Source organism: Rhineura floridana, chromosome 3 (genome assembly GCF_030035675.1).
Source record: "Rhineura floridana isolate rRhiFlo1 chromosome 3, rRhiFlo1.hap2, whole genome shotgun sequence".
Classification (NCBI taxonomy): Eukaryota; Metazoa; Chordata; class Lepidosauria; order Squamata; family Rhineuridae; genus Rhineura; species Rhineura floridana.
In genome coordinates this window covers 11,169,396-11,196,317 of record NC_084482.1, presented here as the reverse complement: position 1 = coordinate 11,196,317, position 26,922 = coordinate 11,169,396, and the positions used below count along the sequence as shown (strand labels likewise).

The 26,922-nt window shown below is 44.5% G+C and overlaps 1 protein-coding gene across 2 annotated transcripts in view; it reads right to left on the bottom strand.

Moving 5' to 3' along the window:
- Positions 1-26,922, bottom strand: part of SYN1 (synapsin I) — a 113,175-nt gene that overhangs the window by 66,615 nt on the left and 19,638 nt on the right. Inside the window, exons 1-4 of one of the 2 annotated variants that reach the window (XM_061614448.1) lie at positions 10,234-10,250; positions 7,747-7,804; positions 3,013-3,104; positions 999-1,155 (exon numbers count right to left, since the gene is read on the bottom strand). In XM_061614448.1, the coding sequence (XP_061470432.1) occupies positions 999-1,155; positions 3,013-3,104; positions 7,747-7,767 (270 nt within the window). In that variant the 5' untranslated portion in view covers positions 7,768-7,804; positions 10,234-10,250. Of the gene's footprint in view, positions 1-998; positions 1,156-3,012; positions 3,105-7,746; positions 7,805-10,233; positions 10,251-26,922 lie in introns of those variants that run through there. The other variant, XM_061614447.1, reaches the window with a different exon arrangement.

The window sequence follows — 26,922 nt, the reverse complement described above, 5'->3', positions numbered from 1 at the left end:
TGCTTTCCCCTATTGGAGCTGCTGCTGCCTTCAAGGCCTGCATACACACCATACCTTTGAATCGCATTCAAAATGCATAGCCCCCACTCATGAAACAAAAAAGAATCCTGGGAACTGTCATTTACCCTTCACAGGGCTACAGTTCCCAGCACCCTTGACAAACTACAGTTCCCCTAATTCTTTCGGAGAACTCATGTCTTTTAAATGTGCTTTAAAGGTATGGTGTGGATGCGAGTCACACAGACTGATGTTCAGGAGCTTCACTTGATGCAGAATGTTGCAGTCCAGCTACTGTCAGAAGTCCCTTTTGGACACAGCAGCAGCTTCTGGCCTTATTCTAAGCGGTGGTCATTATCTTTAAAGCTCTGAATGGCCTTCCCTCAGAGAGGCTCTGCTCTGCTTCTCTTCTGTTTATGAAGAACATAAGAGGAACTCTGATGGATCAGGCCACAGGCCCATCTACTCCAGCATCCTGTTCCCACAGTGGTCAACCAGATGCCTATGGGAAGCCCCCAAGAAGCGCATGAGCGCAACTGCACAGCACTCTCCCCACTCATGTTCCCTGGCTGCCTCCAATACTGGAGATAATATAACCTTTATAACTAGTAGTCATTAATAACCTCATCCTCCAAGATACGTTAAAATGTGGAATGAAGCCTTTTCAGTGGTGACACCTAGGTTATAGAACAGCCTCCTCATGTGAATCCTGCCAAGTAGCTTCCTTGTCTGCCACCTATCATTTAGTTAAGACTTGTTCTATATATTCAAGGCTTTAACTGGCTTTCATTAGCTATTCCAATTTTATCGATTTCTCTTTATGTCAGTTTCTTTTTAATTTAGTGATGGTTCCATGGGAACAGAATGAGCAAATGAGCCCTAGTCTTTCAATTTGTGTATACCCCAACACCAAATAAACAACCCACTCACCACCCTCCAGGCCAAAGCCGACAACTACGGAGGCCTGATTCTTTCCCCAACCATCAGATGCCACCACTCACCACCCAGGGCTTGTCGCAAAAGTTGTAGACAGAGTGCAAGGTGTTGACGCTGGGCACTCCTGCATACTGCAGCCCAATCACAATGCCACGATGGTCTCCACCACGTGCCATGCTGAAGGCATGCTGGCGGATCAGCACAAAGTCGGGCTTCAGACTCCTAGAAGAAGAGGCATGAGAATGAAGAACAAGGATAGCCAGAAAAAACCGTCTCCCCTGTACTTGCACACAAAACCTGTTACCTGGTAACCAGGATCCCAGAATCTTGGCTCCCAGATATGTAGTTTAAAGTTACTGCATCCCAAAGATAAAACCAGGAGCTCTCATGAGAACATAAGAAGAGCCCTGCTGGTTCAGGCCGGTGGCCCATCTAGCCCAACATCCTGTTCTCACAATGGCCAACCAGATGCGTATGGGAAGCCCACAAACAGGACCTGAGAGCAAGAGCACTCTCCCCTCCTGTGATTTCTAGCAACTGGTATTCAGGGGCACACTGCCTCCAGCCATGGAGGAACTCTTACTCCACATGCTCACTTTCCCTTGATCTCCTTCTTTCACCTTCCATGGAAGGAGCCACAGATCCTCTCCAGGGATAGATGAACCAGAACACTAAGTAAGGCTGTATCCATACAGGGGTGTTATCTTGCACAGTGGGTAGCTAAGATCCAATGTTTCCATCTGCCTACTGGTGCAAAGATGTCCACAGCGAGCAGTTTAAATTTTCTGCCTCTGATTTCAAAAGCAATGTTTCCTCTCCACACTAGCGGGTGACCCTTGATGGAATGTATCAGTGTGGTATGTGTATGTCCCCCTCCCCTCAGATATTACAAACCTACCCTCCATTACAATTTTTTCAAACTGGGCATGCACACAAGTATTTCTTTCCCAATGTGCACAAGCCTTTAAAAAAAAAATCCCCAGGAAGAGCACAAGAGCAAATGTTACCAGAGTATTTCACAATAGCCAATATGAAGAGTTGTGAATTGGGAGCAGGGGATATGCACACAAAAATTCCTGCAGAAGATCCCTCTCGCATCTGATGCCGGAAAGCCAGTCAAGGAAGTCTATCTGCTTTCCTCCCTCCCTTCCTTGGTGTGTTCCCAGCTTTCAGCAGGCTTTCTAAATAACTCATGATGTAACCCATGTGCTCTGCAAATATTTAAAACCTTGGGAATGCTGCAAAAAGCTTCTCCCCTCCCCATCCCATTCATATACGAAACCAACAAGATTCCAGTCAACTTCAGGTAGCTCAGCAAGTGCAGTATGCTTGTCCTGAGGTTAGCCCAGCCTTTCCCAACCGGTGTGCCTCCAGATGTTGTTGGACCACAACTCCCATCTTTCCTGACCATTGGCAATGCTGGCTGAGGCTGATGGGAGTTCTGGTCCAACAACATCTGGAGGCACACTGGTTGGGAAAGGCTGGGTTAGCCCTTTACCTCCTTGCCTACACATTCCCATCTCCCTCCACTCCCAATCCATGTTTACATATTATAGCTGTTGATTTCTGTTTATATATATATATTACAAAGAATTAATACAGAGGTTTTGTGTAAAAGCAGACATGTGCAAAACCTCTGCATTAATAAACATTTCAAATTAAAAGGTTGATGTATGTTCTCTGAGTGTGCCCTCAGCATGCTGTAATTGGAAATATGCACACTTGAAATGAACATTGTTTCAGCCACTGCAAGGAAAAAACACCTCCTTACCTGCTGATTTATTTATTATTTATTTATTTAATTAATTTGTATCCCGCCCTTCCTCCCAGCAGGAGCCCAGGGCGGCAAACAAAGCACTAAAACACTTTAAAACATCATAAAAACAGATCTTAAAATACATTAAAACAAAACAGCATTAAAAACATTTTTAAAAAAACAGCTTTAAAAAAGGGTTAAAACATTATTAAAAAACATATTAAACAGATTTGCCAGTTTTATTTTCAAATAAAACCGTTGTTTTGTTCAAGAGCAGTTTTGCGATCATAATGAACAACTGACACGCACGTGTTGCCACTCACCTGACTACCTTGACACCATTGCGTATAACCTCCATGTCAACTGAGAAGTTGCCGTTGGCATGAGCCACCAAGTTGAGGTCAGAGAACTCTGCCTGGAGGAGACAACCAGAAGACAAAGTCATGGAGACAGAAACTCAAGCACGACACAGAGCTGCCTGCTGTCACCATCCCGACTCTGCTTAGCAAGGGATCAAGGTGCACAGCAAGGATGCTCCAACCCAAGTGGCAAACTTCCTGTCTGAAAACATAGGCAGGACAGTTCACAGATAGGAACTAGACTGGTTTAGTATGCTGGCTTTCAAACTGTCTCCCAGGAAACTCTGTGGTCCCTTTGAAAGTCACTGAGCAGAAAGTCAATGGGCAGAAAAATGGCAAATGCAATTCAATATAAACAAGTGTAAAATTATGCATATTGGAGCAAAAAATCTTAATTTCACATATACGCTCATGGGGTCTGAACTGGCGGTGACCGACCAGGAGAGAGACCTCGGGGTTGTAGTGGACAGCACGATGAAAATGTCGACCCAGTGTGCGGCAGCTGTGAAAAAGGCAAATTCCATGCTAGCGATAATTAGGAAAGGTATTGAAAATAAAACAGCCGATATCATAATGCCATTGTATAAATCTATGGTGCGGCCGCATTTGGAATACTGTGTACAGTTCTGGTCGCCTCATCTCAAAAAGGATATTATAGAGTTGGAAAAGGTTCAGAAGAGGGCAACCAGAATGATCAAGGGGATGGAGCGACTCCCTTACGAGGAAAGGTTGCAGCATTTGGGGCTTTTTAGTTTAGAGAAAAGGCGGGTCAGAGGAGACATGATAGAAGTGTATAAAATTATGCATGGCATTGAGAAAGTGGATAGAGAAAAGTTCTTCTCTCTCTCTCATAATACTAGAACTTGTGGACATTCAAAGAAGCTGAAAGATTCAGGACAGACAAAAGGAAGTACTTCTTTACTCAGCGCATAGTTAAACTATGGAATTTGGTCCCACAAGATGTAGTAATGGCCACCAGCTTGGACGGCTTTAAAAGAAGATTAGACAAATTCATGGAGGACAGGGCTATCAATGGCTACTAGCCATGATGGCTGTGCTGTGCCACCCTAGTCAGAGGCAGCATGCTTCTGAAAACCAGTTGCCGGAAGCCTCAGGAGGGGAGAGTGTTCTTGCACTCGGGTCCTGCTTGCGGGCTTCCCCCAGGCACCTGGTTGGCCACTGTGAGAACAGGATGCTGGACTAGATGGGCCACTGGCCTGATCCAGCAGGCTCTTCTTATGTTCTTATGTTCTTATGAGGTTCCTCAATAAGATCAAAAATGTTATGTATTTTCAAATACATTTTCAAGTGCCTTTCTGAGTACACTCATCCAAGGTGGTAAAATACGTGAAATAAAAACACAATATAATTCTACAAGACCCACAAAGGTATTAAACCAGCATTAGTTAAAAGTTACCACACTGAGCCCAAGATATAAAGTATCATTTCATATCACAAGATTAAAAGAAGCACGTCTCAGCCCTCTTAAGTATCAGTCATACAACGGCCACCTGAAATAGGCGGTCTTCGAGGCTTTGGAAGAACAATAGTGTGGCATTAACATTTAAAGCTCTAAATGGCTTGGGACCAGGTTACCTATAGGATGTCTCCTCCCATATATACCTGCCCAGACTCTAAGGTTGTCTTCTGATGCCCTTGCCAGATGCCCCAGCCAAATATGGTGAGGCAGGTGACTATAAAAGAAAAGGCCTTTTCAGTGGTGGTGTCTCTGTTGTGGAATGCCTTCCTCAGAGATGCTCGCTGGGGTCCCACACTGTGGTCTTTTCGGCACCTCTTTATTCTCCCAGACTTTTCAGATGTGTTTCCTTGTTTCTTAAATGTTTCACACTGTTTTTATCCCATTGGTTTTGTTCTAGTGCTGTTTTATTCTGTTTAGATTATATGTATCTCTTTTATGATTTCAAAGTAAGCAAGCAAATAAATTTATTGTGTGGTTTATTGCGCAACCGTGCCCATCAGTTTGCCTGGAAGGATTCAAATGTTCCTGTACCTTGGAAGACCAGTAAGACTGGAAGATTAAGGAATAAGTTCTCAGCAACTTATCTAGGACAGAAATGCTAAGAGAAACTTGTACACACTGATGCAGTGGCATTTCAGAATCTTGTCTCACCCCATTGATATACCTCTTCTATGGCCCTCGGGCCAGTGGAAGCTGGTCCATTAAGATGAATGACGTGCTATCCACTAACCCATTTGCCCTCAAGCCACTTGGCATTGCCTGTCAACTTCCTCTTCCTCCTCCTCTTTAGTTTCAGTGTTGCAATTGTAAAACTTGGTAGGGAAGAGGATGGGGACAAAACCAGAATTAGTTTGCACTGCCTGTCATTGGCTCTGACTTCAGCTTCTGTTGGGCTCTCTGTCTTCTGCCCCACCCATCCCAATGGGCACCAGCCACCACTGTCTAGGGCTCCTCAGAAGCTTATCACGGGTTCCTCCACAAGGAAATGGATAATGGTGGGCCAACTTCCCTGAAAGATAACTTACCCACCTCTACTGATCTTCCACTGTACCATGCCTTCTAATGCAGGGACAGGCAGAAGGAAGACTGGAATCTCCTAGTAGATCTTTGGGTGATTTGCAGTAGAATGACAACAGTTAATGTCTCCCAGATGCTCAGCAGCAGCAACAAAACACAACTTTTTCTACTGAGATTAAAAAGGGTAGAGGTGTCCCTGCACTTGTAGTGCGAGTCGTTTCCGACTCTTAGGGTGACATCTTGCAACGTTTACTAGGCAGACCATATATATGGGGTGGGATTGCCAGTTCCTTCCCCGGCCTTTCTTTACCCCCCAGCATATGCCGGGTACTCATTTTACCGACCACGGGTGGATGGAAGGCTGAATGGACCTCGACCCCTTTTACCGGAGATTCGACTTCCTCCTTCCGTTGGAATCGAACTCCAGCCGTGAGCAGAGCTTTCGGCTGCGTTACCACCGCTTACCACTCTGCACCACGGAGATTAGGCTACTAAAATGAAGAATGCTTGGAGTACCCAGGAGTGGAGTTCTATATGAAAGATCTGTAAGCTGGATTCAGTTCTGACACTGAAAACAAATTTCTACACTCAGAATGTGCTCAGAGGAACCCTGTCCTTTAATTCTAACAATATGTCTTTTGCACCTGGCTCTGACTGGTAGACTTGGGGTTATGGCAAAAAACAAAGTAGAACCAACAAGACTGAATTCTGCCCACCCTTGTTCTAAGGTTGATTCACAGGTCACGTGGGGCAATTCCAAGACCTAAGCAGGCATCCTGCATGAACTGAGTGTGCACCCAAAGCATACCAGAATCCTCCACAACACACAGAGATTCCTCTCAAGACAAACTGATAATTAAATACCAATTAATCTTCAAAAGAGATTCAAAATATAATTATTTGAACTGGACAAAACTATTGCTTATTTTTGTTATGTGGGTTTACACTGGTCTGCTTTCATTAGCACATTATGTATATTTGTTTTCTGTATGCCTTGTCTATGTAGGTCTGCTCTTTTTGAACAAAAAGGAAAGACAAACTGACATAAAAAGGATTCTCAGAAAACGAGACAACGTGGAAACTGCTGACCTAAGACACTATATTGGAGATTCATTTCCTGCTCTCGCTGTGGTTGTTGTTTCCATTTATTTCCAGGTCTACCCAGCAGCCCCTTGCTGAGTCACACAGGGATTTGCGCCAGCTCCTTGACCACAGAAACCACTGCATGACCTTGCACTGGGCTCAGCCACGTGCCAGAGGGAAGCAAGTGAACAAGCAACGTCAACTCTTGCCATCACCAGGGTGGGGTGGGGGTCCAGACTGAGGCCAGGCTATTCTCCATAAATGAGCAGCTTCTTCATCAATTGCCTTTTGCAGACAGAATTTGCATCTGCAGGGTTCAGGATCTGACTTTCCTCTGTGACAAATTTTGACTCTATGTGTGTGAGTGTGTGTGTGGGGGGGTAGAGATGGTTATTGTCAGGACCAGCTTGAGGCCACAGACAACAGAACCAGTTCCAGATTTGAGGGGTCCCACTCTTAAATTGGTTGGCCCTGGGGGTGGGAGCTTAATGGCAGCAGCAGCACGCTGGATCAGCTCCAACACTTGGAAGTAGCCATTTATATTTCCCACAATGTGACAATGAAATCCTACCTTGGGAACATTCTGGAAATTTAAAATGGCAGCTCCCAACCCCAGCCACCCATCATTGATTGGAATACCAGAGGGAGACGTCAATAGAGCAGGCACCAACAGTGGGTCTGGCTAGGGCTCTGGGACCACCACAGCTGCCCAAAGATGTGTGCTAATGATGAGTCTAATGGTGGCCTGCCCCCATCTAGGCTTGCCACCCTGGGCTCCTACTGGGAGGAAGGGCGGGATATAAATCTAATAAATAAATAAATAAATGTGGTCTCCAGCTCAAGATTGCTGAAGTGGAGGAGCTGATACCCTGCTCTGTTAACCGAGCAAAGGCAGAAGGCCAGGCTCCTGGCATTTATTCCAAGCGAGTCAAAGTCAGTGGCTTCATGCTGTCTGCCAATCAGAGGTGTTAACATTGTACACATCCCCATTTTTTTTCAGAGTCTGAAGAGAACACCCATAGTCCTAGCTGGGTAACTCACTAAGCTGGGTTCCACCGTTAGGCCATAACGCTCTTGGTCTAGGTTCTAGGGTCCCTCACACCCAGACACTGACTTACCTGTTCTATTTTGATGTCCATCTCCCCATGAAGTTTCTTCCCCTTGAAATATTTTGCCCTAGAAAAAGAAAGAAAATGTACCATCTCAGACAATATCAAAAACTGAATTAATCTCCAGGGTTATGATGATTTCCAACTGGAGCCAAGGCAAGCACATCCAACTCACCAGCACGGACACACACCACATTCAGAGTACAACAGGACTGAATCTGAGCTAGGCCCAAGACGGGTGGAGGACTGGAACCAATTTAAAACAGAAGGCTCCACTTCCTTGGCAAAACTAGGTGGGGTACCTCTGTGGCCCTCCAGATGCTGTCAGACTCCAAGTCCCATCAGCCCAAGCAAGGATAGCCAATGGTCAGGGATGATGAGGGATGGAGACCCAACAACATCTGGAGGGCCACAGTTTCCCCACTTCTGAACTGGAGGGGACAGACGTCCTTGAAACAGGGCTGAATTTGAGCTAGGCCTCAACATGGAATTTTTATTAATATCTCTTGCTAAAGAGCCTTCTGCCCCGGTCAGCACCATAGTAAACAGAGGCATACCTGCCTGTTCTACAGTGCTTTCTTGTACTTCTGACATTTAAAATAGAATGCATCTGTCCTCCAGATTGGTCCCCACCCGAAGAAACATGTGTAACAAGGCCTCCATTGGAGTCTGTGAAATTCACTCTCTTTCAAAAGACCATCAAGAATACAAAGGTGTCAAATGCAATAAATGTGCAGTACTTAGTCATTTGTTGCCAAGGAATCAGACACCTTTACTCCAAGTAGCCCTTCAGTCTTGGAGGCATTTCATCATCAAATCTCAGTATTTTGTTCCTGGGAAGATGCAACTCTTCCCTCCTCCTCCCTCTTTCCACATTGCTATTTCTTATTGATTTTTTGCACTGCTGTATAAAACATGATTCTGCATATTATGACAGGCACTGATTTCTCCACGACAACCCTTCCGATAAGTAACCCAATCCCCACCCCTTGGCATTCTGATGCCTGTTGTAGAAAATCAAAATGGTGGTCAATTTAACATGAGACACATGAATAAATCGGGATGTCTTGCTGCGCTAGCATCACCGAAGTGATTGGGAGTTCCACAAGAACTTGGTATTCAATGAGGTTTGTGCAGGAGAATGACACAGAGGATTGGGTTCCATTGGTAAGCTACATTCTGCCAGCTTAATGGCATCCAAAATCTGCCACCCAAGGGTGCCATCTCACTTCATGGAAGGCCCCATCTGCCCACAACACCTGTGCTGGTCCTGATCTGCAACACAACATATGCATCCCTCTGCAAATACACCTTCTACTTACAGTAGGGCCCCGCTTTACAGCGATTCGCTAATACAGCGGTCTCAGTTAGAAGCAATTAGACTAAAGCCCCACTCATATGGCGCTTGTTCCACTTTTACGGCAGTTTTCGGGCATCGCGCGCCATTCTATTCAATGGGTTCCACTTTACAGCGGTTTTCGCTTTACAGCGGGGGTCTGGAACGTAACCTGCCATATGAGTGGGGCCCTACTGTACTTTATTGGGCAAGAGACAAAGCAAGCAACTATACCCCCTACTCTCTCACTTGGACTAGAACAGCTGATTTCACGAAGAATACATATTTTCATGGCGGTCTTTCCTTTCCCCTCTTTTTTTCTTCTTCTTTTAGATCCCCCCACCATCATCACTGTTCTGCCTCCTAGTAATATGAAAATAGGATATGGTCATAAGAACAACAACATCAACATAAGAATCGTCTTGCTGAAACAAACCAATATCCATTTGATCTACCACTGTGTTTCCAACAGCAGCCAGAGATGCCACTGCAAATTCACAAGTGAGGCATGATCCTGAGGGTCATTCTCTGGTGGGACTCAGGGGTGGGCTGCCTCTGTACAAGTAACCTTTACTATCAAGGTTAGCAGCTGCTGACAGACTATCCACTGTGACGACTTCCAAAGAGGTAGCTGTTAAAAGTGTATTTATTATGGCATAATAAATAGCCACATTGGCTATGTTCTATGTCCACTGTTGGAGGCAGTATGCCTCTGAATACCAGTTGCTGGGAAACACAAGTAGGGACAGGACTGTGGTGCTTAGGCCCTGCTTGAGGGATTCCCACAGCTGGCTACTGTGAAAACAGGATGGTGGACCAGATGGGCCTTTGGCCTGGTCCGGCAAGGCTCTTCTTATGTTCTTATAAACATTTGTGACTAAAGACACTGACTGTGTCCTTTAGTCCATGAAAACTGATGCTATAATGTGTAAATATTTAAGGTACCACAGGACTTGGGTTTGTTTTTTTTTAATTTATCTGCTATGAATTTGTTGTGTTTCCTTTTAATTCCACTTATTTTTATTTATTTATTTCTTAAACTTATATACCGCCCGACTAGCAATAGGTCTCTGGGCGGTTAACATAAAATACAATAAAATTACAGAATCTGATACAACAAGCATATAAAAACTACACAATCTAAAACCAAGTTACTTAACCTGGTGCTTGTGGTAGTGAATTCCACAGGTTAGTTACGTGTTCAGTGAAGCAATATTTCCTTTTGTCTCTCCTGGAAGGCTAGTGAGATCTTCAATGGCTGCAGAGGCAGAGTAGCAAACAGCCACAAGGGCCACAGAACAGCTGCAGCTGGTCAGGACCAGAGCTTTGGGGTCAGAGTAACTGGAGAAAATAGATCCCAATTTTGAATTTTCAGCCATTTGGCAGGTATATGAACTGGTGCTCCATAAAGCAAGACCATTCTAAATCCCTGTTGATCACAACGTGTTCTAGCAAAAGCCTCAGTTCTAGTAACATGGCGCCCCCTGGTGCCAGAGACTAATATTCAGGTTCACAGCAAAGTGGACAAGGCAAGGCTGGCAGGCAAGGCCGGACTGCAGGCCATTTGGGATTTTGCTTTCTGCCCTGAGGGAGTCTAGACACAGCGGCTAAAAATAATGAGCTGTTTCCTCCATTTAAGATCCACTCTTGTCTCAGCAACAAAATGCCCAGCAGAGACAGGCACAAACTGGTGAATGCTGCAGTAGAGAGACGGAACAAGCCGCAAGGACAGTGGTTCTTGGTTCTCTGATCCTCAATTCACCAAGGTCAACTTCACCTTTCCAGTTGGGGAATAGGAAACCTCCCAAACTGACTAGGGCCCCACCTGCTCTATACATTTAAAAGCACCATGATAACACTTTAAACAGTCATAGCTTACCCCAAAGAATCCTGGGACTTGTAGCTTATTAAGGGTGCTGAGAGGAGACCCCGATGCCCCTCACAAATAGGGTTGCCATATTTAGGGTTGCCATATTCCAGTTCCACAAATCTGGGCAGGCTAATTTGCATATTATGAAAATTTTCTAATTATGTAAATTAAGCATATTAAATGGTGGCATTGTCCAGTTATTTTATTTTTGTGCCTAGTAATTATCACCCAAAACTGGGGTGAATGTAAGGAATCTTTTTTTTTAACTTACATTTTTGGTTTTAAATGCCTAGATTCTAGTTTCCTACACTTTTGAATATTTAATTATTTATTTACAGGATTTATATCCTGCCCTCAGGGCAGCATACAAAAACAATAAAAATACACAGTCAATTAAAAGCAATATTGTGACTGAGAGGTTGTCTTAGCAACAATTAGGAAATGTGAATAAACACTACAACCTGTAACACAAATAGAAATCAAAATTTCAACATTATCAGTTCAGTCAATAATCTTATCTAATTAGCTACAAAGCAAGCAGTACTGTCACAGAATCCTTTCCAACACCAGACTATACTCCTCATAAGTTTGAAGTACCTGAAGACATAAACTTATGTTTATCCTGAGCAGTATATCGAAGATCAGCAAGTAAATAGGAATATATTCTATCTTTAGAGTATTTAATATGCCACAAAAAGAACAGAACCTTGGTGTGCAGCAAGGTTTGCCTGAACTTCAGAGTATTTTGAGCATACAATGTATATGGAGTCCTGTCAAAAATAGCAGTAGTAAAAAATGTTTATATACTGTATTGCTTTTCAACAAAAAGTTCCAAAAGTGGTTTACATAGCAAAATATATAATGTTTGAAATTTGGCTGTATAAAAGAAGATAACTACAAACCAATCATTTTCATATCAAATTTTAAATAAAGGAAATTCTCCCCAGCCCTTGAAAAACAAGAATTAGGATTTGAATGTGTGAAATAGTAATAAAGAAAATGGATCCTCTAAATATGTGCTGAGTGCATTCTACAGCACTAAAATTCTAAGCTTGCCTCTATTAATTTGGCATTAGGAATAAGGGATTTTAGCCCCTGCCAAGGGCAGACACGTAGCACCAAGAGCAAAATATACCACATAGTAAGCAGATAACTTTTCCCAAACTGGTCACACACACACATCTATCCCTGGGAAGCAAATGAAGTAGGGTGATGTTTGGTGGGGAGATGCCTGCCAGTCATTTTGAAGAAGGATATGTATTAAAAAATACTTTTTAACCTTTTCTGAATTGCTGAACAGAGGCTCTGCCAGGCAACAGAATGAGCAAGACTGCATTCCTATGCAACTTTACTTGAGAGTAAACACCAATTTAGAGGGTGGTGGCAGGGCCAAAAAATGCAAATATTAATACCTCAGCCTTTTCTACAGAGAGGCTTGCTTTTATATCTTGTTTGTTCAGGGAGGGTTTGGTGGATTCAAACCCCTTTTTTCCATCTTTTATGATAACAGGCAGACCCTCCCATTGCATTCACCATTTAAGACACATACCCTGAGACACAGAGGCAATTGAGATGAAGGCTGCTTCTCCTTATTGGCTCAACCAGAAAGTCTACGGATAAGGGGCAGAGCTGCACATGTTGCTCAAGTGAGCATGTGTAGTATTCTAAAATACTAGATTCTGCACATGCCACAGACAGGCAGACTAAAATTCTTGATTCTCCCAGGATAGCAGTGGTGTCCCTCATGAGCTAAGAACAATGGAAGGCAGGAATAGGCTGATTTCTCACAAAATGGGCAGAAAATTGCCTTCACATTTTGCCTTGTATCTCTGGATCCACAAGGGCTAGATATTTGCATATATTTTTTTAAATGAAAGCTGAGAATTCGGGCCACGCAATGGGCTAGCATGGTAGCATGCTAGAATCCGGATAAAAACCGGCTAATCAGGCAATATGGCAACCCTACTCACAGAACTACAGTTCCCAGAAACCCTTAACAAACATCAGTTTGTTTAAAGTAGTATAATAGTCATTTAAATGTACAGGGCAGATGGGGCCTTGAGGCCTGTCAGAATTGAGCAAAGAATCCAGGTGTCTTTCCTCTCAGCTAAGTCCTTTACTCATCCCAAATTACCAGACCCGAGATTTCTCAAACTTTCTGCCTATGGTGAACCTTTTCCACATGGATTAATCTGCCCAGAAACTCCTGCACGTCTGTCACAAAATTCCTGTGTGTTACAGAGCATTCTGGAACATTTCCTATGGCACACTCCAGGTTTTTTGGGGGGCAGATATACTAGGGTCACATCTATTTAACAGGGTCTATTAAATCCCCCATTTTCTGGCCCATTAACACGCACACCCTCTGTAATCCAAGCTAGGAAGAACTCATAAACCGCAGCCCTTCCTGATCACTGGATCTTGCTGGAGGTAAAACCTAGGAGTCCTTACTCTCAAGTGCTCTTACCCTCCTCCTCCTCCTCCCAATCGCTAGACCCTTTTTTATTTTAACAGAAACGGAGAGCACTCAAGACTCCTACGTCCACAACACCCATCTCCGCTGCCTCTCAGCTCGGGGGACTGAATCCAGAGCCCTGGTTACTCAGTAGTTCTCATTTTTCTACCCCCCTTTGGAACCAGTTCCATGCACGCACCAATTTCCACTGCCCAGGCATTCTGAAAGATAACCCACTCCATCCATCTTTCCCCATGCTGGCAACACGTTAAATACAAATGCATAATCCAGCATTGTATTGAAGCCCTAGCCTGGTTGCTGAAGGTGAGCGGGAATTGCATGCATGAGAGTATGTGGAATTCCATGCAAGCTCTATCTCTTTGTAACATCTGAATCGGGAAAGGCTGCGCAAGCCCTGGACCGGTCCCTGGACTCGGTGGTGGGCTGGATGAGGGCCAATAAACTGAGCAAGACGGAGAAGCTGTGGGTTGGTGGTTCCCGAGTTTGGATAACTGGTCAGTTGCCTGCTTTGGATGGTGTTGTACTTCCTCTGAAAGAGCAGGCCTACAGTATGGGGGTGTTCCTGGATCCATCTTTGTCACTAGAGGCCTAGGTGCAGAGCTTGGAAAAGTTACTTTTTTTGAACTACAACTCCCATCAGCCCCAGCCAGCATGTGCTGGCTGGGGCTGATGGGAGTTGTAGTTCAAAAAAAGTAACTTTCCCAAGCTCTGCTGTGACCTCAGTGACTAGGAGTGCCTTTTACCAGCTTCAGCCGTTTCTGGACTGGGATAGCCTGACCACCATTGTCCATGTTTTTAAAGATGTTTTGTTGTGATGTATTTTAAAGTCTGTTTTTTAAAGATGTTCTAGAGTGTTTTTAGCGGTTTTGTTTGCCGCCCTGGGCTCCTACTGGGAGGAAAGGAAGGATACAAATTTAATTAACAACAACAATAAAGCGTGGGCTAGCAGAGGAGGAATGGAGCGCTCTGTCTCTCCTCTGCATAGACGTACCAGGTGGCAGTGGCAGGCAGCAGCAGACCCAGGTGCTGCAGAAGACCCCCAGGCAGCAGCAGACGCCCAGGAGTAGGGGGCACCATTTTAATTTCCCACAGTGCTCCAGAGTGAGCCTCTGTGGGGGTACTGTGAGAAATTAAAACAGTGGCTCAACCCACCTACCTGGCACTATACAGAGTGCCAGGCCAGAACAAATAAATACAGGGGGAAGGCCAGAACAAGCATTGTCACTGGGGGCCTTTTCAGCTCTCAACAGTCCAAGTGTTATTGTTTTTTCCCAGAGTTCAAATCCCCACACAGCCATGAAGCTCACTGGGTGACTTTGGGCCAGTCACCGCCTCTCAGCCTCAGAGGGAGACAATGGTAAACCCCCTCCGAATACCGCTTACCATGAGAACCCTATTCAGAGGGTCGCCGTAAGTCGGGATTGACTTGAAGGCAGTCACCTCCCTCAGCAAGTTTTGTGGGCTTATAATAATAATTTTAAAAAACTGGTGATGGCTGCTGCTTCTTAGGCCAGGGATGGAGAGCCTCAGACCTGGAGGGAGCCAAACATAATCCTCCAGACCCTCAGAAATCTCCCCAAGCCACACCCTCACTGGCCCTGCTTCACACCCCAAGTATCTTTGCATGTCTGGAATGGCTTCTTGAACTATGACAATGCCTCTTGCCTGCCTGGATGGAGAACACAGTGATGTGTGTGAGCGTGTGTAGAAGCTAGCCTACTGTATCCAAAGTACCAAAAATTTGCTCCACCCATTTTTGCCTCTTGCCCGCCCACCACTGGCATGTAGCCCTTGGAAAGTGGCCCTGAAGGGAAAGCGACCCTGGGGCTCAAACAGGTGTGGGGAATCTTTGGCCGTCCAATGTTGCTGAACTACAACTCCCATCACCCCTGGCTGCTGGCCATGCTCCAGGGCCAAAGATTCCCCATTCCTGGGCTAAAAGAAGGTTTCCCATCCCTTTCCTAGACAAAGCAGCTTCCAGTGAGGGCAATTTGCATGAAAGAGACAGGTGAAAGAAGGGAGTCACATACACACCTTTTCCACTGTGGCTCACACACTCACACTGGCTCATTTGCCGGGCACAAGGTTCTATGGTGTATGTTTACCTCACAAAACGCCTATCTACCAGCCCCAGGGAACAGCAGCAGATGATGGAAGAGTTAAGGCTCCTCAAGGGACAGTCTGCAAATCCTCTCCCCCAATCTGCCTGTAACATGCACTTTAGCCTCACAGAACCCATAGCCCAGAACCCACAGGCCTTGGCCTCCTATCAGATGAAACATGGGAAAAGAAAAGTGCCTCAAGAAGTGTATATATTGGCTCCTTTGGCCTCGCCAGGGACTATCAACTACCACCACCCCTCCCCAAAAATGCTCCAGGAAGGCTTGAGCCCCTCACCTCTTTTTAAAGAAATGACCTCGTTCAAGACTGTTTCTATGGGTGAGGGGGGAACTGCGGGCCTCCAGATGGTGAACTCAAGTTCCCATCAGCCCCAGCCAACATAGCCAACGGTTAAGGATGATGGGAGTTTGAGTCTCCGAACCATACGGTGGGCCCGCTGCTTCCCCAGCCCTTCCGCAGAGTGAATGGGCCATGAACCACACGCACGTCCCCTCCCCTTGCAAAGAACGGGATTCCACAGACTCAAATATTATGTTTAAGTACCATGAAGCTACTACTAGGAGGGAGCGAGAGATTATCCCTCCCGATCGTGCTGCGATGTTATAGTGCTGGACTGATATATACCGTCCCTTCCCCCTATATATACCGTCCCTTCCCCCTAACCCCCGGTCCCAAACAGGTTCCCCACCATCACTTCTCGAAACGTATCAGGAGCATCACTGATGCGCCCCCGCAATCTCCTGACTCACTGGGATTAGTTGATGGGGGAAGAGAGAGAGAGAAAGAGAGAGACAAGGATGCTTAAGCCGTGCGGCTGTGTGGGGAGGGGAGCTACTGAGCGCTTCCTCTCTGCAGATCACAAGATGCTGGATGTTGTCTCCCCGCCCCCACTTGGTACAAGACCACGTCCCTTGCGAGCTATATTGGAGCCTGACCGGCTGCTAAGCTTAAAAACTAAAGGCCAGCAATTGATGGCATGGAATTCCCAGCAGGATATTTGCAAAACAAATGTTCTCGCTCTGTCGCGGCCGTGATGCCCCGTATTATAACAAATCTTAGGATCAAACTCTGCATGGCAATGTCTTTTTTTCTCCGGCCTGGGCAAGCCGACGGTTGTCGCATCCCAAAGCTCAGACTGCTCTGCATTGCAAAACCCTTAAGTCTACAGTACAGTACAGCACGCACAAACGTCCGCATTGCAACTGAAGTCTGTGTGTAGAGGGTGCAGCTGTCACTGCTAAATATATCAGCTTCCCTTCACCGTTATCTCTGCAGCAACTCTATTGACAATTGCGCTTTTTTATAAAAGCCAGTCTCCTTTGCACGGTGAACATTTAGGAGAGTGCTACAGGTCCATGTTCTCCCCCGGGATATACTCTTTTTTTTAACACAAAACATGCCACTGTGCTCCTTCATGATTTTGAAGCCTACCTATAAAGTACTTCTCCAACAACCTGCTGCGATCTGCCCTCCAGAGGTCCATTATCTTTCTAAAAACTGCATCGAAAACAGGTAAAGTCCTCATGTTGGCAGCTTTCGCTGCAATTTTTAGAAAGATAATGGACCTCAGGAGGGCAGATCGCCGTAGCTTGCTGGAGGAACATTTGATTGGGTAGGCTGCAAAATCCTGCACCCTTCCAAATAACGTATTTTTGCACTGCGTAGTGTTTCTGTTCCTCAAGGAAGCTGCAACATGCTATGGTAGCCTGCACTGCATTACTGCCGCCTTGCATTTCTGCAAAGCCCTGCACTGCAACTTTGGTTTTACCCTCCAGAAGACATGACCCTGTTCTGCACATAGAGTATTGTTCCCTGCTGTACAGGATGCTATTTGTTTGCAGAATGCTTTGTTATGCAATCCACATCTTTGGCGTGGCAGTTTCATCGCAAACACATGCTCCATCTGCATTGCAACGTCTACAGCTTCTGCTGCATCACTGCAACACATTCTTCCAGCCTACAGTTTTGCCGCCTGCAACTCAAAACCACAAAGATCCTGCTCTGTGAAACAATGTGTACTGCTGCTTGTGTTGCAGCAGGCTGGCATCTTTCCCATTCCAATGCACTAATCACACTGCCTGTAACTCTTGAGCTGTGTGGATGGAGTTTGATGTTATGCCTTACAAATAACAATGTAGCATTTGCCTACTACATGAGCATGGGACTACTTCACTGAACATGCTGTCAGTAGCCAAAGTGTGGGGAACCTTCTTTAGCCCAAGGGCCAGAATCTGAATTTTACCTTTGTACGGTAGGCTAGTCTCTACATACATACACAGACCCTTTCTATCTTCCATCCGGGCAAACAAAATGCATTATGACAGTTCCAGTGACTCATTCCAACCAGGCAAAAACACTCCAAGAGGGTACAAAGGAGGGTCAGTGAGTGATTTGGTCTAGGGAGAGGGGGTGTTGCTTGAGGAAATCCCAATGATCAGATGCAGAGGCCTGGAGGGCTGCATTGGACTGCCAGGCGTCAGGTTCTTTATCCATGTTGTAGCCCTAATTTTCCAATGAATGCCTGCTTCTGTTATAAAAAAAAATTGCACCTCAGGCTGGATATCTCTGAGCATGTGCAGAATGCATCTACACACATCACTGAATGGAACAAAGTCGGTTTCTTGAAAGGAAAAGAACTGAGGACAAAACACCTCCAAACATGTCCAGATTAGTGCCTTTTCCTTCTGACAGGAAAGAGGTTGTGTTTTTCTATTTTTAAAAAAATGTTCTAAAATAGCAAGATAATTAGAGTACTTTTAAAGCATGCAAAGAGTGCCCCACTAAAGGATACAATATTTTCTTTACAAAAGATGAAAATAGGAAAACAGTGAAGAGAAGAAATGATGGCTGGGCCTATAAAATTTGTATTGGGTAGCAACCCTAGTCCTTCTGCAAGCCAACCCTTTTCCAGTGACATCCTACTTCTTGCTAGCAGGACACTGCATTCTGCACTGCTAAGAAGCAGTACAACTTATCATGAAACATAGTCCTTGCGTGCATACCTTGCTTCTGCAATTCTGCAGCATGAGCAGAAACCATTCCTCATCAGCCTAGGAAAGAAGACTGCAAAGCAACCTCCTCAACAGCTACCTTGACATAGTTTTACTGCATCAAACCTGAACTTCTGTAATACAGTTGATTTTTTCTTCTTTTTTGCTTGTGTTTGCTAAGGCCAATGTCCTCTGCATTGCACCACACTGTCCCCGCAGTCTTGTACTGGTACTAAAATCCACTGTGGAACACTGAACTGCCTTCCTATATACTGGACGTTATATCTGCATTGCTGCAACCCAGATTTTCCCCGCTCCATTGCACCTATGTGTGCCTGCCTGCCACCCACACAACAGAAGAGTACATTTCCGCTCTCCACTCATTCCACACTCCGGCCAGCAATTAATCCCATTGAGGAAAAAGACTGTACATCAGCATCTCCTATAATGATGCTCCCCAAGAGAGCATTTAGGCTTATTGGTAGGTAGGCATCCTATGGAAATGTTGCATCCTTTCTCCCAAGTTTGCACCCCTGATTTAGCCATCTGCTGCAGAGGAATTGTTCACCTCTTGCATAGAATTAGGTCTGCTGGGTCTCTGGGTTGGACCTGAAGCAGCACGATGCAAACCTTCTTAAGATCTCCAGGAGAAGGAGGAAAACATCAGAATCAGAGGCCAGAATCAAAGAGGCAGGGCATCTTCTGCTTGGCTTGAGAGCTTTTGCTTATTTGCTCCATCCCCAAGCCCATCAGGCTCTGCACCTGAAGCACCAGGCACAGTCCATCAGGCTCAACCCACTGATCTGCCAGGTACCACCCTTTTGTTTCCAGGATCTGCCCACAGAGTCTCAAAAAGACCTAGCAACTCCAGGCTGAACACTCTGGCAAAGCACAATTGCTTTTAACACTGCTTCCTACTGCACTACCCTGCTCTTTGTGCCTGTCCAACCGGGGCAATTTTTTTACATGCTGCAGAATAAGGGGTAATCCTTTTCCTGGTTTGCAGCACGTTATGATACAGGTGGGGTCATTTATCTGAATGACCCTACACTGGATGAACCTCCCTGCACATAGAAACCCCACCCTGTCTGAGATAATTGTTCCGTTCAACCCTTGATATTCTATTTTTCTACATGCAGAGAGGCTGCTTTGTTTTAATGGGGGTGCAAATACACAACAAGCAACACACACACACCTGGCAGTCCAGAAAAAGCTTTACAATAATTTTGCTGAATGTGTTGCCTTTGAAGAACTCTCCTGAAGTAAAGAGCAACAACTCTCTGAATCCTATAAGCCACATTCTCTAAACATAACAATCCCGTTTTATCTGTGTAGTGAAAGAAGACACTGTAGTCTATGCTTGTCCATTTTAATTTACATTCTCTCACTTTAGCAAAAACATCAAGGCAGCCACTATAATGTTTTGCAATATGCTGCCTCACATAGGGTTGCCAGCTTTTCAACCTGCCACTGTAATTATGCCTTTAAGCAGCAGCTTAATGTGCAGATATTAACCAGCACTGATGTTTAGCTCCATGCTGTGAAATGCTCCATCTGCTGTTTTCTACAAATCAAGTTACATTTAAAGGCAGAAGAGCAGAGGCCAGATCAGTTGGCAACCCTACCCACATTCCATTATCGAAGAGTCTACTTTCCAAAGATACTCCTGCTTCAAAGAGTCTGCATTCTTCACTGCAATAGTTCTATACCTTCTGACACATTATGGAAGCATTATGCACAGTCCCCAGGGAGAAGACAGCAAAGCAATAGCTCCTAGATTGCCACATGCTGCCTCCACCTACAGTGCAGCAAGGTGTCTCATAAGTAACATTTCCCTATAGTCCACACCTCAGTGTAAATCACACATGGCTACATCTTACTGTACTCAGAAACAGAACTGCCCTTACAGGAGTGTGGACCGGGCTCCTACACCTTTAAAAATGGTGCAGATGAGGGAATTTCAGCAGGTATAACTTGCAAGAAAGCTGCCTGATACTGAATCAGACCAGGAACTCCAGGGTTTGAGGCAGGGTTCTCTCCCAGCCCTGCCTGGAGATTAAACTAGGACCTTATGCATGCAAAGCAAATGCTCTATCATTCAATTATCATGCAATTATTAAAGATGCAGGAGCCCTATCCATTCTTGCATATGGCAACCCTAGTTTAGAGCGATACTGTAGATTTGAGGCTTAGCTATTCCAGGGCTCAGCCCTGGCACCAGTTTAAATGCCCTACCTCAGACCAGAGACATAGGAAGCAATAATGAAAGTGTCTCTGGGTAGGTGCAGAGTACATTTCCCTCTGCACCAAATGCTAACAGTCTGTGTGGAAATACTAACAGTCTAGTTTGGAACTAGAAGGAAGGTCTTCCAATTCAGAAGATGTGGCTTCCATAACATAAGAAACATAGGAAAACATAAGACCACACAGTAAACAAGTGTTGTGCCAGTGTTTAGATGTCAAATGCAGAGCTTGGAAGTAATTCATTACATTTTGATTGTAATAGAACTAGGAGTAATTTTATTACTTTTTTGGAGTAATTGTAATGTTTCCAGCATTACTTTTGGGCATTACTTGGGGGGAAGCAAGGGAAACATTCTGCTTCTCTGATCTGTGGATGAAAGTTATGTGCCTCAAACTGGGCTTCTATGTGGCATCTCTCTTTCCTCATGCTCTGTGGGTGGGTAGGAGGCGATGAAGGAGGAGGTGGAGAGTGAGACGGGGTGGAGTGGAGAAAACAATTGTTTAAAAAAATGGATGGTGGTGATAAAGAATGGAGTGGAGAGGAAAAGAAGCAGGAGGGCAAGAACATGGATAAAGAGGAGAAGGAGGCAGCAGCAGAATGGAGATAAAGAACTGTGGAGGTGAAAGAACACAACGTTTGTGCGTTGTGTGTGAAAACTGTGTTTGCACTTGGCACACAAAGTGACCTCCACCACCCTCTCTGGCTACTGTGCTGCATTGCAGTGAGGCCAGGATTCCTAGAAAAACTCTGTGATAAGTAGAAATTCAACAGATACTTTGTTACAGTAACTCCATTTCCACTTGGAAAAGTTTTGCCTGTTTGAATTTCTTCCTGTTATACCTGCCCAAGGCAGGTGATCACTGCAAGGAAAAGGCAGTAATTCTACTTCAGAGGCCACCAACATGACACCCATGAAGCCACTGAACCCTCCCTACTCACAGCCCTCTCGGTCATGAAGTGGCGAGGGTGGTTACCTTTTCCTCCCTTGAAAAGTACATAGAGCTGAAGGAGGAATTTGGAAGGAAAGTTGCAAAAGTGACACTCTTTCCCTCTTCCTCTTTCAGTTCTATCGGCTTTTCAAGGGTCAGATTATTTCTGCTTGAGCCTTCTTTTACTGAGATCCCTTGGAAAAGTGAAGTTGGTGCACACACACTTTCTTTTTTTCTATCTTTTAGGTGAGCAGGGGGCTGATTCAGGTGAGAGAACTGACCAGAGGGGATAGCACCCAAATGTTGACAATCCCTGCTCTACTTGCAAGGAGTTGTTTATTTAATGGACCATTCAAAAATCTCTCCACCAAGTGAAGTGTTACCACCTTGTTCATGGGCCTTCTCAGCAGTGGTTCCCCATTTGTAGAATGCTCTCCCCAGGGAGGCACACCTGGTGCCATCACTGTCTGTTTTTAGGCACAAGGTAAAAACATCTTTATTTACCCAAGCCTTTTGTTTTTAGTCAGATGGGGAAGTGCTGAGTTTTGTTTTTATGTAGCCTGAGTATTTTAGGATGTTTTTATTCTTGTTTTTACCTTTGTTTTTAATGAAATTCACTTTGAGCTTTCAATTTGAAAAAAGCAACTATTAATTATTATCATTATCATCATTATTGTGCACCATATGCAGATAGGCCCTCTGTTTTTGCAAATAAAGGATGGGTGGTGAGGGCAGCCTGGAGAGGCTAAAGGGTCTCTAGGGAGACCGCCTGTTCCGGAAAGATTTATGAAGATAAGGCATCCTTTTGGTACAACAGGGATGTTTTGAAATAAACAGGGGGCAAGGTATCCTTCTAGAGATGCATCTCCATAAAAGGAGAGACTTGACTGAGGTGGCTGAAGAGGTATGGAGCTTGATTGATTCCAAATAACTATGATACCAGGAGAGCAGTGTCTGAACCCAAAGACAGGACCCCACAACTATCATTATTACATTAGTTTTCTAATTGCAAGGAATCTTTCACATAGGGGAACAATAAAAATGGTACCTTCCACCCATTTAAGAGGTACAGTCCATTCTATCACTATAGGACTCCACCAAGACCACATTCACATCATACAGTTTTTCCACTATTATTTCACTTGAAACACTCATGGCTTCCCCCAAAGAATCCTGGGAATTATAGTCTGTGAAGGGTGCTGAGTGTTGTTAAAAGACCCCTATTCTTCTCACAGAGCCACAATTCTTAGAGTTCCCTGGGAAAAAGGACTGACTGTTAACTGTTCTAGAAATTGTAGCTCTGTGAGAAGGAGTCTCCTAACCACAGTCAGCACCCTTCACAGACTACACTACCCAGGATTCTTGGGGGGAAGCCATGACTGTTCAAAATGGAATAAACGTGGAATAAATGTATGGTGTGAATGAATGTGGTCTATCTGATTTCTCCCTTTGTTCTGCAGCATGTGTAGAACTGATTCTCATCTCAGCCAGAAGCCTGAGCATTAGTCCAGTTAAAAGCAAGAGATCAGGTTGGCAAGGCTTTGCATCTCCTACTGTTGTATATGCTGTGTCATTCCTCAGCCTCATCTCTAACAGGGCTCCTACCTCTTTGTCAGACAAATTCAACTGGTGCAGCTAACAAGGATAAATAAAAGGAAGCCACATCTTAGCTATTATTAGACCAACTAAAATGACCCAGGGAGGGAGGGAAGGGTGCCTTTCAAACAACAGCAAGGAGTGTGCTAGTTTTCACTGGTGAGTCACAACCTGCCCTAAGGGAGGATTACATGAACTGTGCCAACAGACTCATCTTTTGGAGAGAGAAAGCAAAGAGAAAAGAAGGGCAGCAACCCTTAATCAATAGATGATAAATCAACTAAAACAGAGATGAGGAGCCAATGGGCCTTCTCCTAGATGTTGTTGGACTCCAACTCCCATCAGTCTCTGCCAGCATGGACAATAGTGAAGGATGATGGGAGTTACAGTCCTGCAATGTATGTAAGACCACACATCCACCCACCCAACAAAAGCAATGAATCGGGGTGAGGGATGTCACATTTAATCAAGGCTAAGGGTTGAAGGCACAAATTTCTTTTTAAGAGGCTACTTTGGTTCTAGGATGTTTCTGTAATTGGGCATTGAAAAAGAAAATATTTCCTTCTAAAAGGAAACAACAAAATAGGGAGCTTCAGTTTATTTAATTATCTTGTACTTCCCTCGATATCTCAGAAAGGCCCTTAAATGGCAGCTTTGTCACTGTGCAATTATTTAAATTGAACTGAGAAATTAATTGATTAATCACTTAAAAGGCAGGTGATTAGCCAACTAAAATTTATTTAATTGGTTGCCTAGAAAAGAGAGGAGAAAATGGATAAAGAAAAACAGGGAGCTGAAAGAGACAGGATGGGTGACTTTAAAACAGTATAGAGGAAAGGTCCTGGTTTTGATCAGCGTAGTAGCATGGGGGGAGAAGGAGGGGTTTCTCTGATTTAAATGCCTTCCTATATTTTCCCCTCTTGGTGGGACTGATAGCAGCTTCAGGTGTGTATGAGTTTGATCAGGAAAATTAGGATACAGGATAAAAGATCTGAACACCCCCTCCCTCCATCAAAATCCTCCTGTGGCTACCTCAAAGGGAAAAAAACAAAAACATCAGGCGATCCAGTTGTGGATCTCTTGGCATCACACATATTTGACTTTGATCAGGGATGGGGGGAACCTGTGGCCTTCCCAGATGTTGTTGGACTCCAACTCTCATCAGTCCCAGCCTCAGACCAAAGCTCATGGATGAGGGGAACTGCAGTCCAGCAACATCTGGAGGGGAACAGATTCCCCATCACTGGCTTGCAGAGAGATGGGGGGTTAAATAAAAATAGGACAGACTGAGGTAGGCTTCCTCAGAGTAAAGGTACAAATCATATATGATTAAAAGTTTGATCTACACAGAGTGTACAATCTTAAGGGGGTAGGCTATGCCTTTTCAGATTGCAGGTTCGGGTAGTGAACAACATTTCTGAATGCACCTCTACAAAAGCACATCCTTGCAAGTAAAAAGATAGCATATCAGAGAGAAAGGTTCTAGTCCAACTTGCTCCCTGCTGTAGTATGAGAAGGATGGGCTATAAGCTTTCCCCCTGATGTGCTAGTTTTTTTGTTTTTTTATCTATGTGGAGGGATATATTCAAAAATAATACCATCACCACCTACATTTTGAAGTGCTACATCTCAAGACTGTAGCATCTCATTCTGTCTCGTGCAGAGAACAGACCATAATGACAAACTACGGAATGTGAGAAATTCTCATCCATACACACCTTAAACCAGCCAGGTTTAAGGTCCTTATTAACTTCCAAGCCCTGAACAGCTTGGGTCCAGAGTACCTTAAGGTCCACCTGAGCCCTTAGGTCCCAGCTTGATCACTCAAGATCATCTGTAGGAGCAATGCTCATTATCCCCTAAGTTGATGAGGTTCATTTGACATCAACACAAAACCAAGCCTTCAGTGTCACTGGGCCACTCCTGTGGAATGTTCTTGCAACAGAGATTCAGCAGGCACCTTCTATAAACTTTCAAGCACTCGCTGAAAATTTTATTTGCTGTCAGGGTTATGCAGGCAATTAAGAAAAACATTTTCTGTAATAGCCAGCTGGTGATCTGTTTTAATTTTGTGGTTTTCATTTTATTATTTTTGTTATAAACTGCTTTGATTTTTTTTATGAAGTCGTGGTATATAGATATCTTCAAAAATAAATAAAACACAGAGCCAGAAGAGGATTATTATTATTGTTGTTGTTGTTGTTGTTACATTTGTATACCGCCCCATAGCCGAAGCTTTCTGGGCAGTTTACAACAATTAAAAACATTAAAAACAAATATACAAATATACAAATTTAAATATGTCAGGAATCATGCCGTCAGAGTTTAATTTTGTCTGGAATTCCCTGAGGCTTATTTCACAATAGTTTTCCAATGCCATGCTAAGTCAGTGTGGTGTGGTGGTTAGAGCATCAGACTAGGATCTGAGAGACCAGGGTTCAAGTCTCCTCTCACTTAGGAAGCTTGCTGGGTGACCTTGGGCCAATCACTGTCAGTCAGAGTAACCTACTTCACCGAGGATTAAAAATGGGTTGAGGGAGAACTATATTGACCACCTTGAGCTCGTTGGAGGAAAGTGGGATAGAAATTTAATACGTAAATACAATATACACAGTAATAATGAAAACACATGCTGTGTACATTCAAAGGGCTTCTAGGGTCTCACAACCTTCAGGTGTGTGGAAGGGTTAGGGTTGCCACACCTAACCAGGAAAAAAAAATGTCTAGCTTGTGGGGGGTGGTCAACTCTGAACTAGTTACCAGATTTTTTTGTGGAACAGGCTGAATTTTAGATTGGTTGCCAAAATTTTATTAAATTTAATAAAAATAATCAGCAGCATTTTTACTTAATTTTACTTACATGTTGGAACCCTGTTGCCCAGCCTTTGCCAACCAGGTGCCGCCGGATATTGGTGGACTGCTACATGTGTGGTCCATCCACACACATCCGGGCGGCGGTTGCAACGGCCCACACAACACTGAAGCGTATCCTACGATATTATTACACTAAAGGTGGGCAGTTTATCCCAGCAGCCATTCAGATCTTCAAAACTAAGGTAATTCCTCAACTTCTATTTGGCGCTCCAATATGGATTGTTGACTTTAACGCCGCAGTTGAGGCGGTACTCTCCACTTTTATATGAAAACTCTTCGGTTTACCAAGGTGCGTACCCAACGCTGCCCTTAGACTTGAAGCCGGTCTAAACTCGACCGAATGCTTTGCATGGTCCAGTGCGTTCAATTTTTGGATTAAATTATCCTATGGCCCTGTAAATGAATACCTAACAGCAATATGGAATGATACATATATCTCCAATTGGATGAAAACCTTTCATTCCAAACTCCCCAAATTAGGATACTCGCTGGAATATTTATCCCAAATAGAACCAGTAATGGCCAAACACATTATTGGTAACAGACTTAGAGATATAGACAGGCAAAGCGCAATTGCGTCTGCTGCTAAAGTATGCTCCCCGCAGTATATCTGAAGGAACGCCTCCAGAATCACCGATTATGCCGCCTGACAAGATCAGCCTCGCAAGACCTTCTCTCAGTCCCACCGGTGAGAACAGCTAGGCTGGTACGGACCAGAGAGAGGGCATTCTCTGTTGTGGCCCCCACC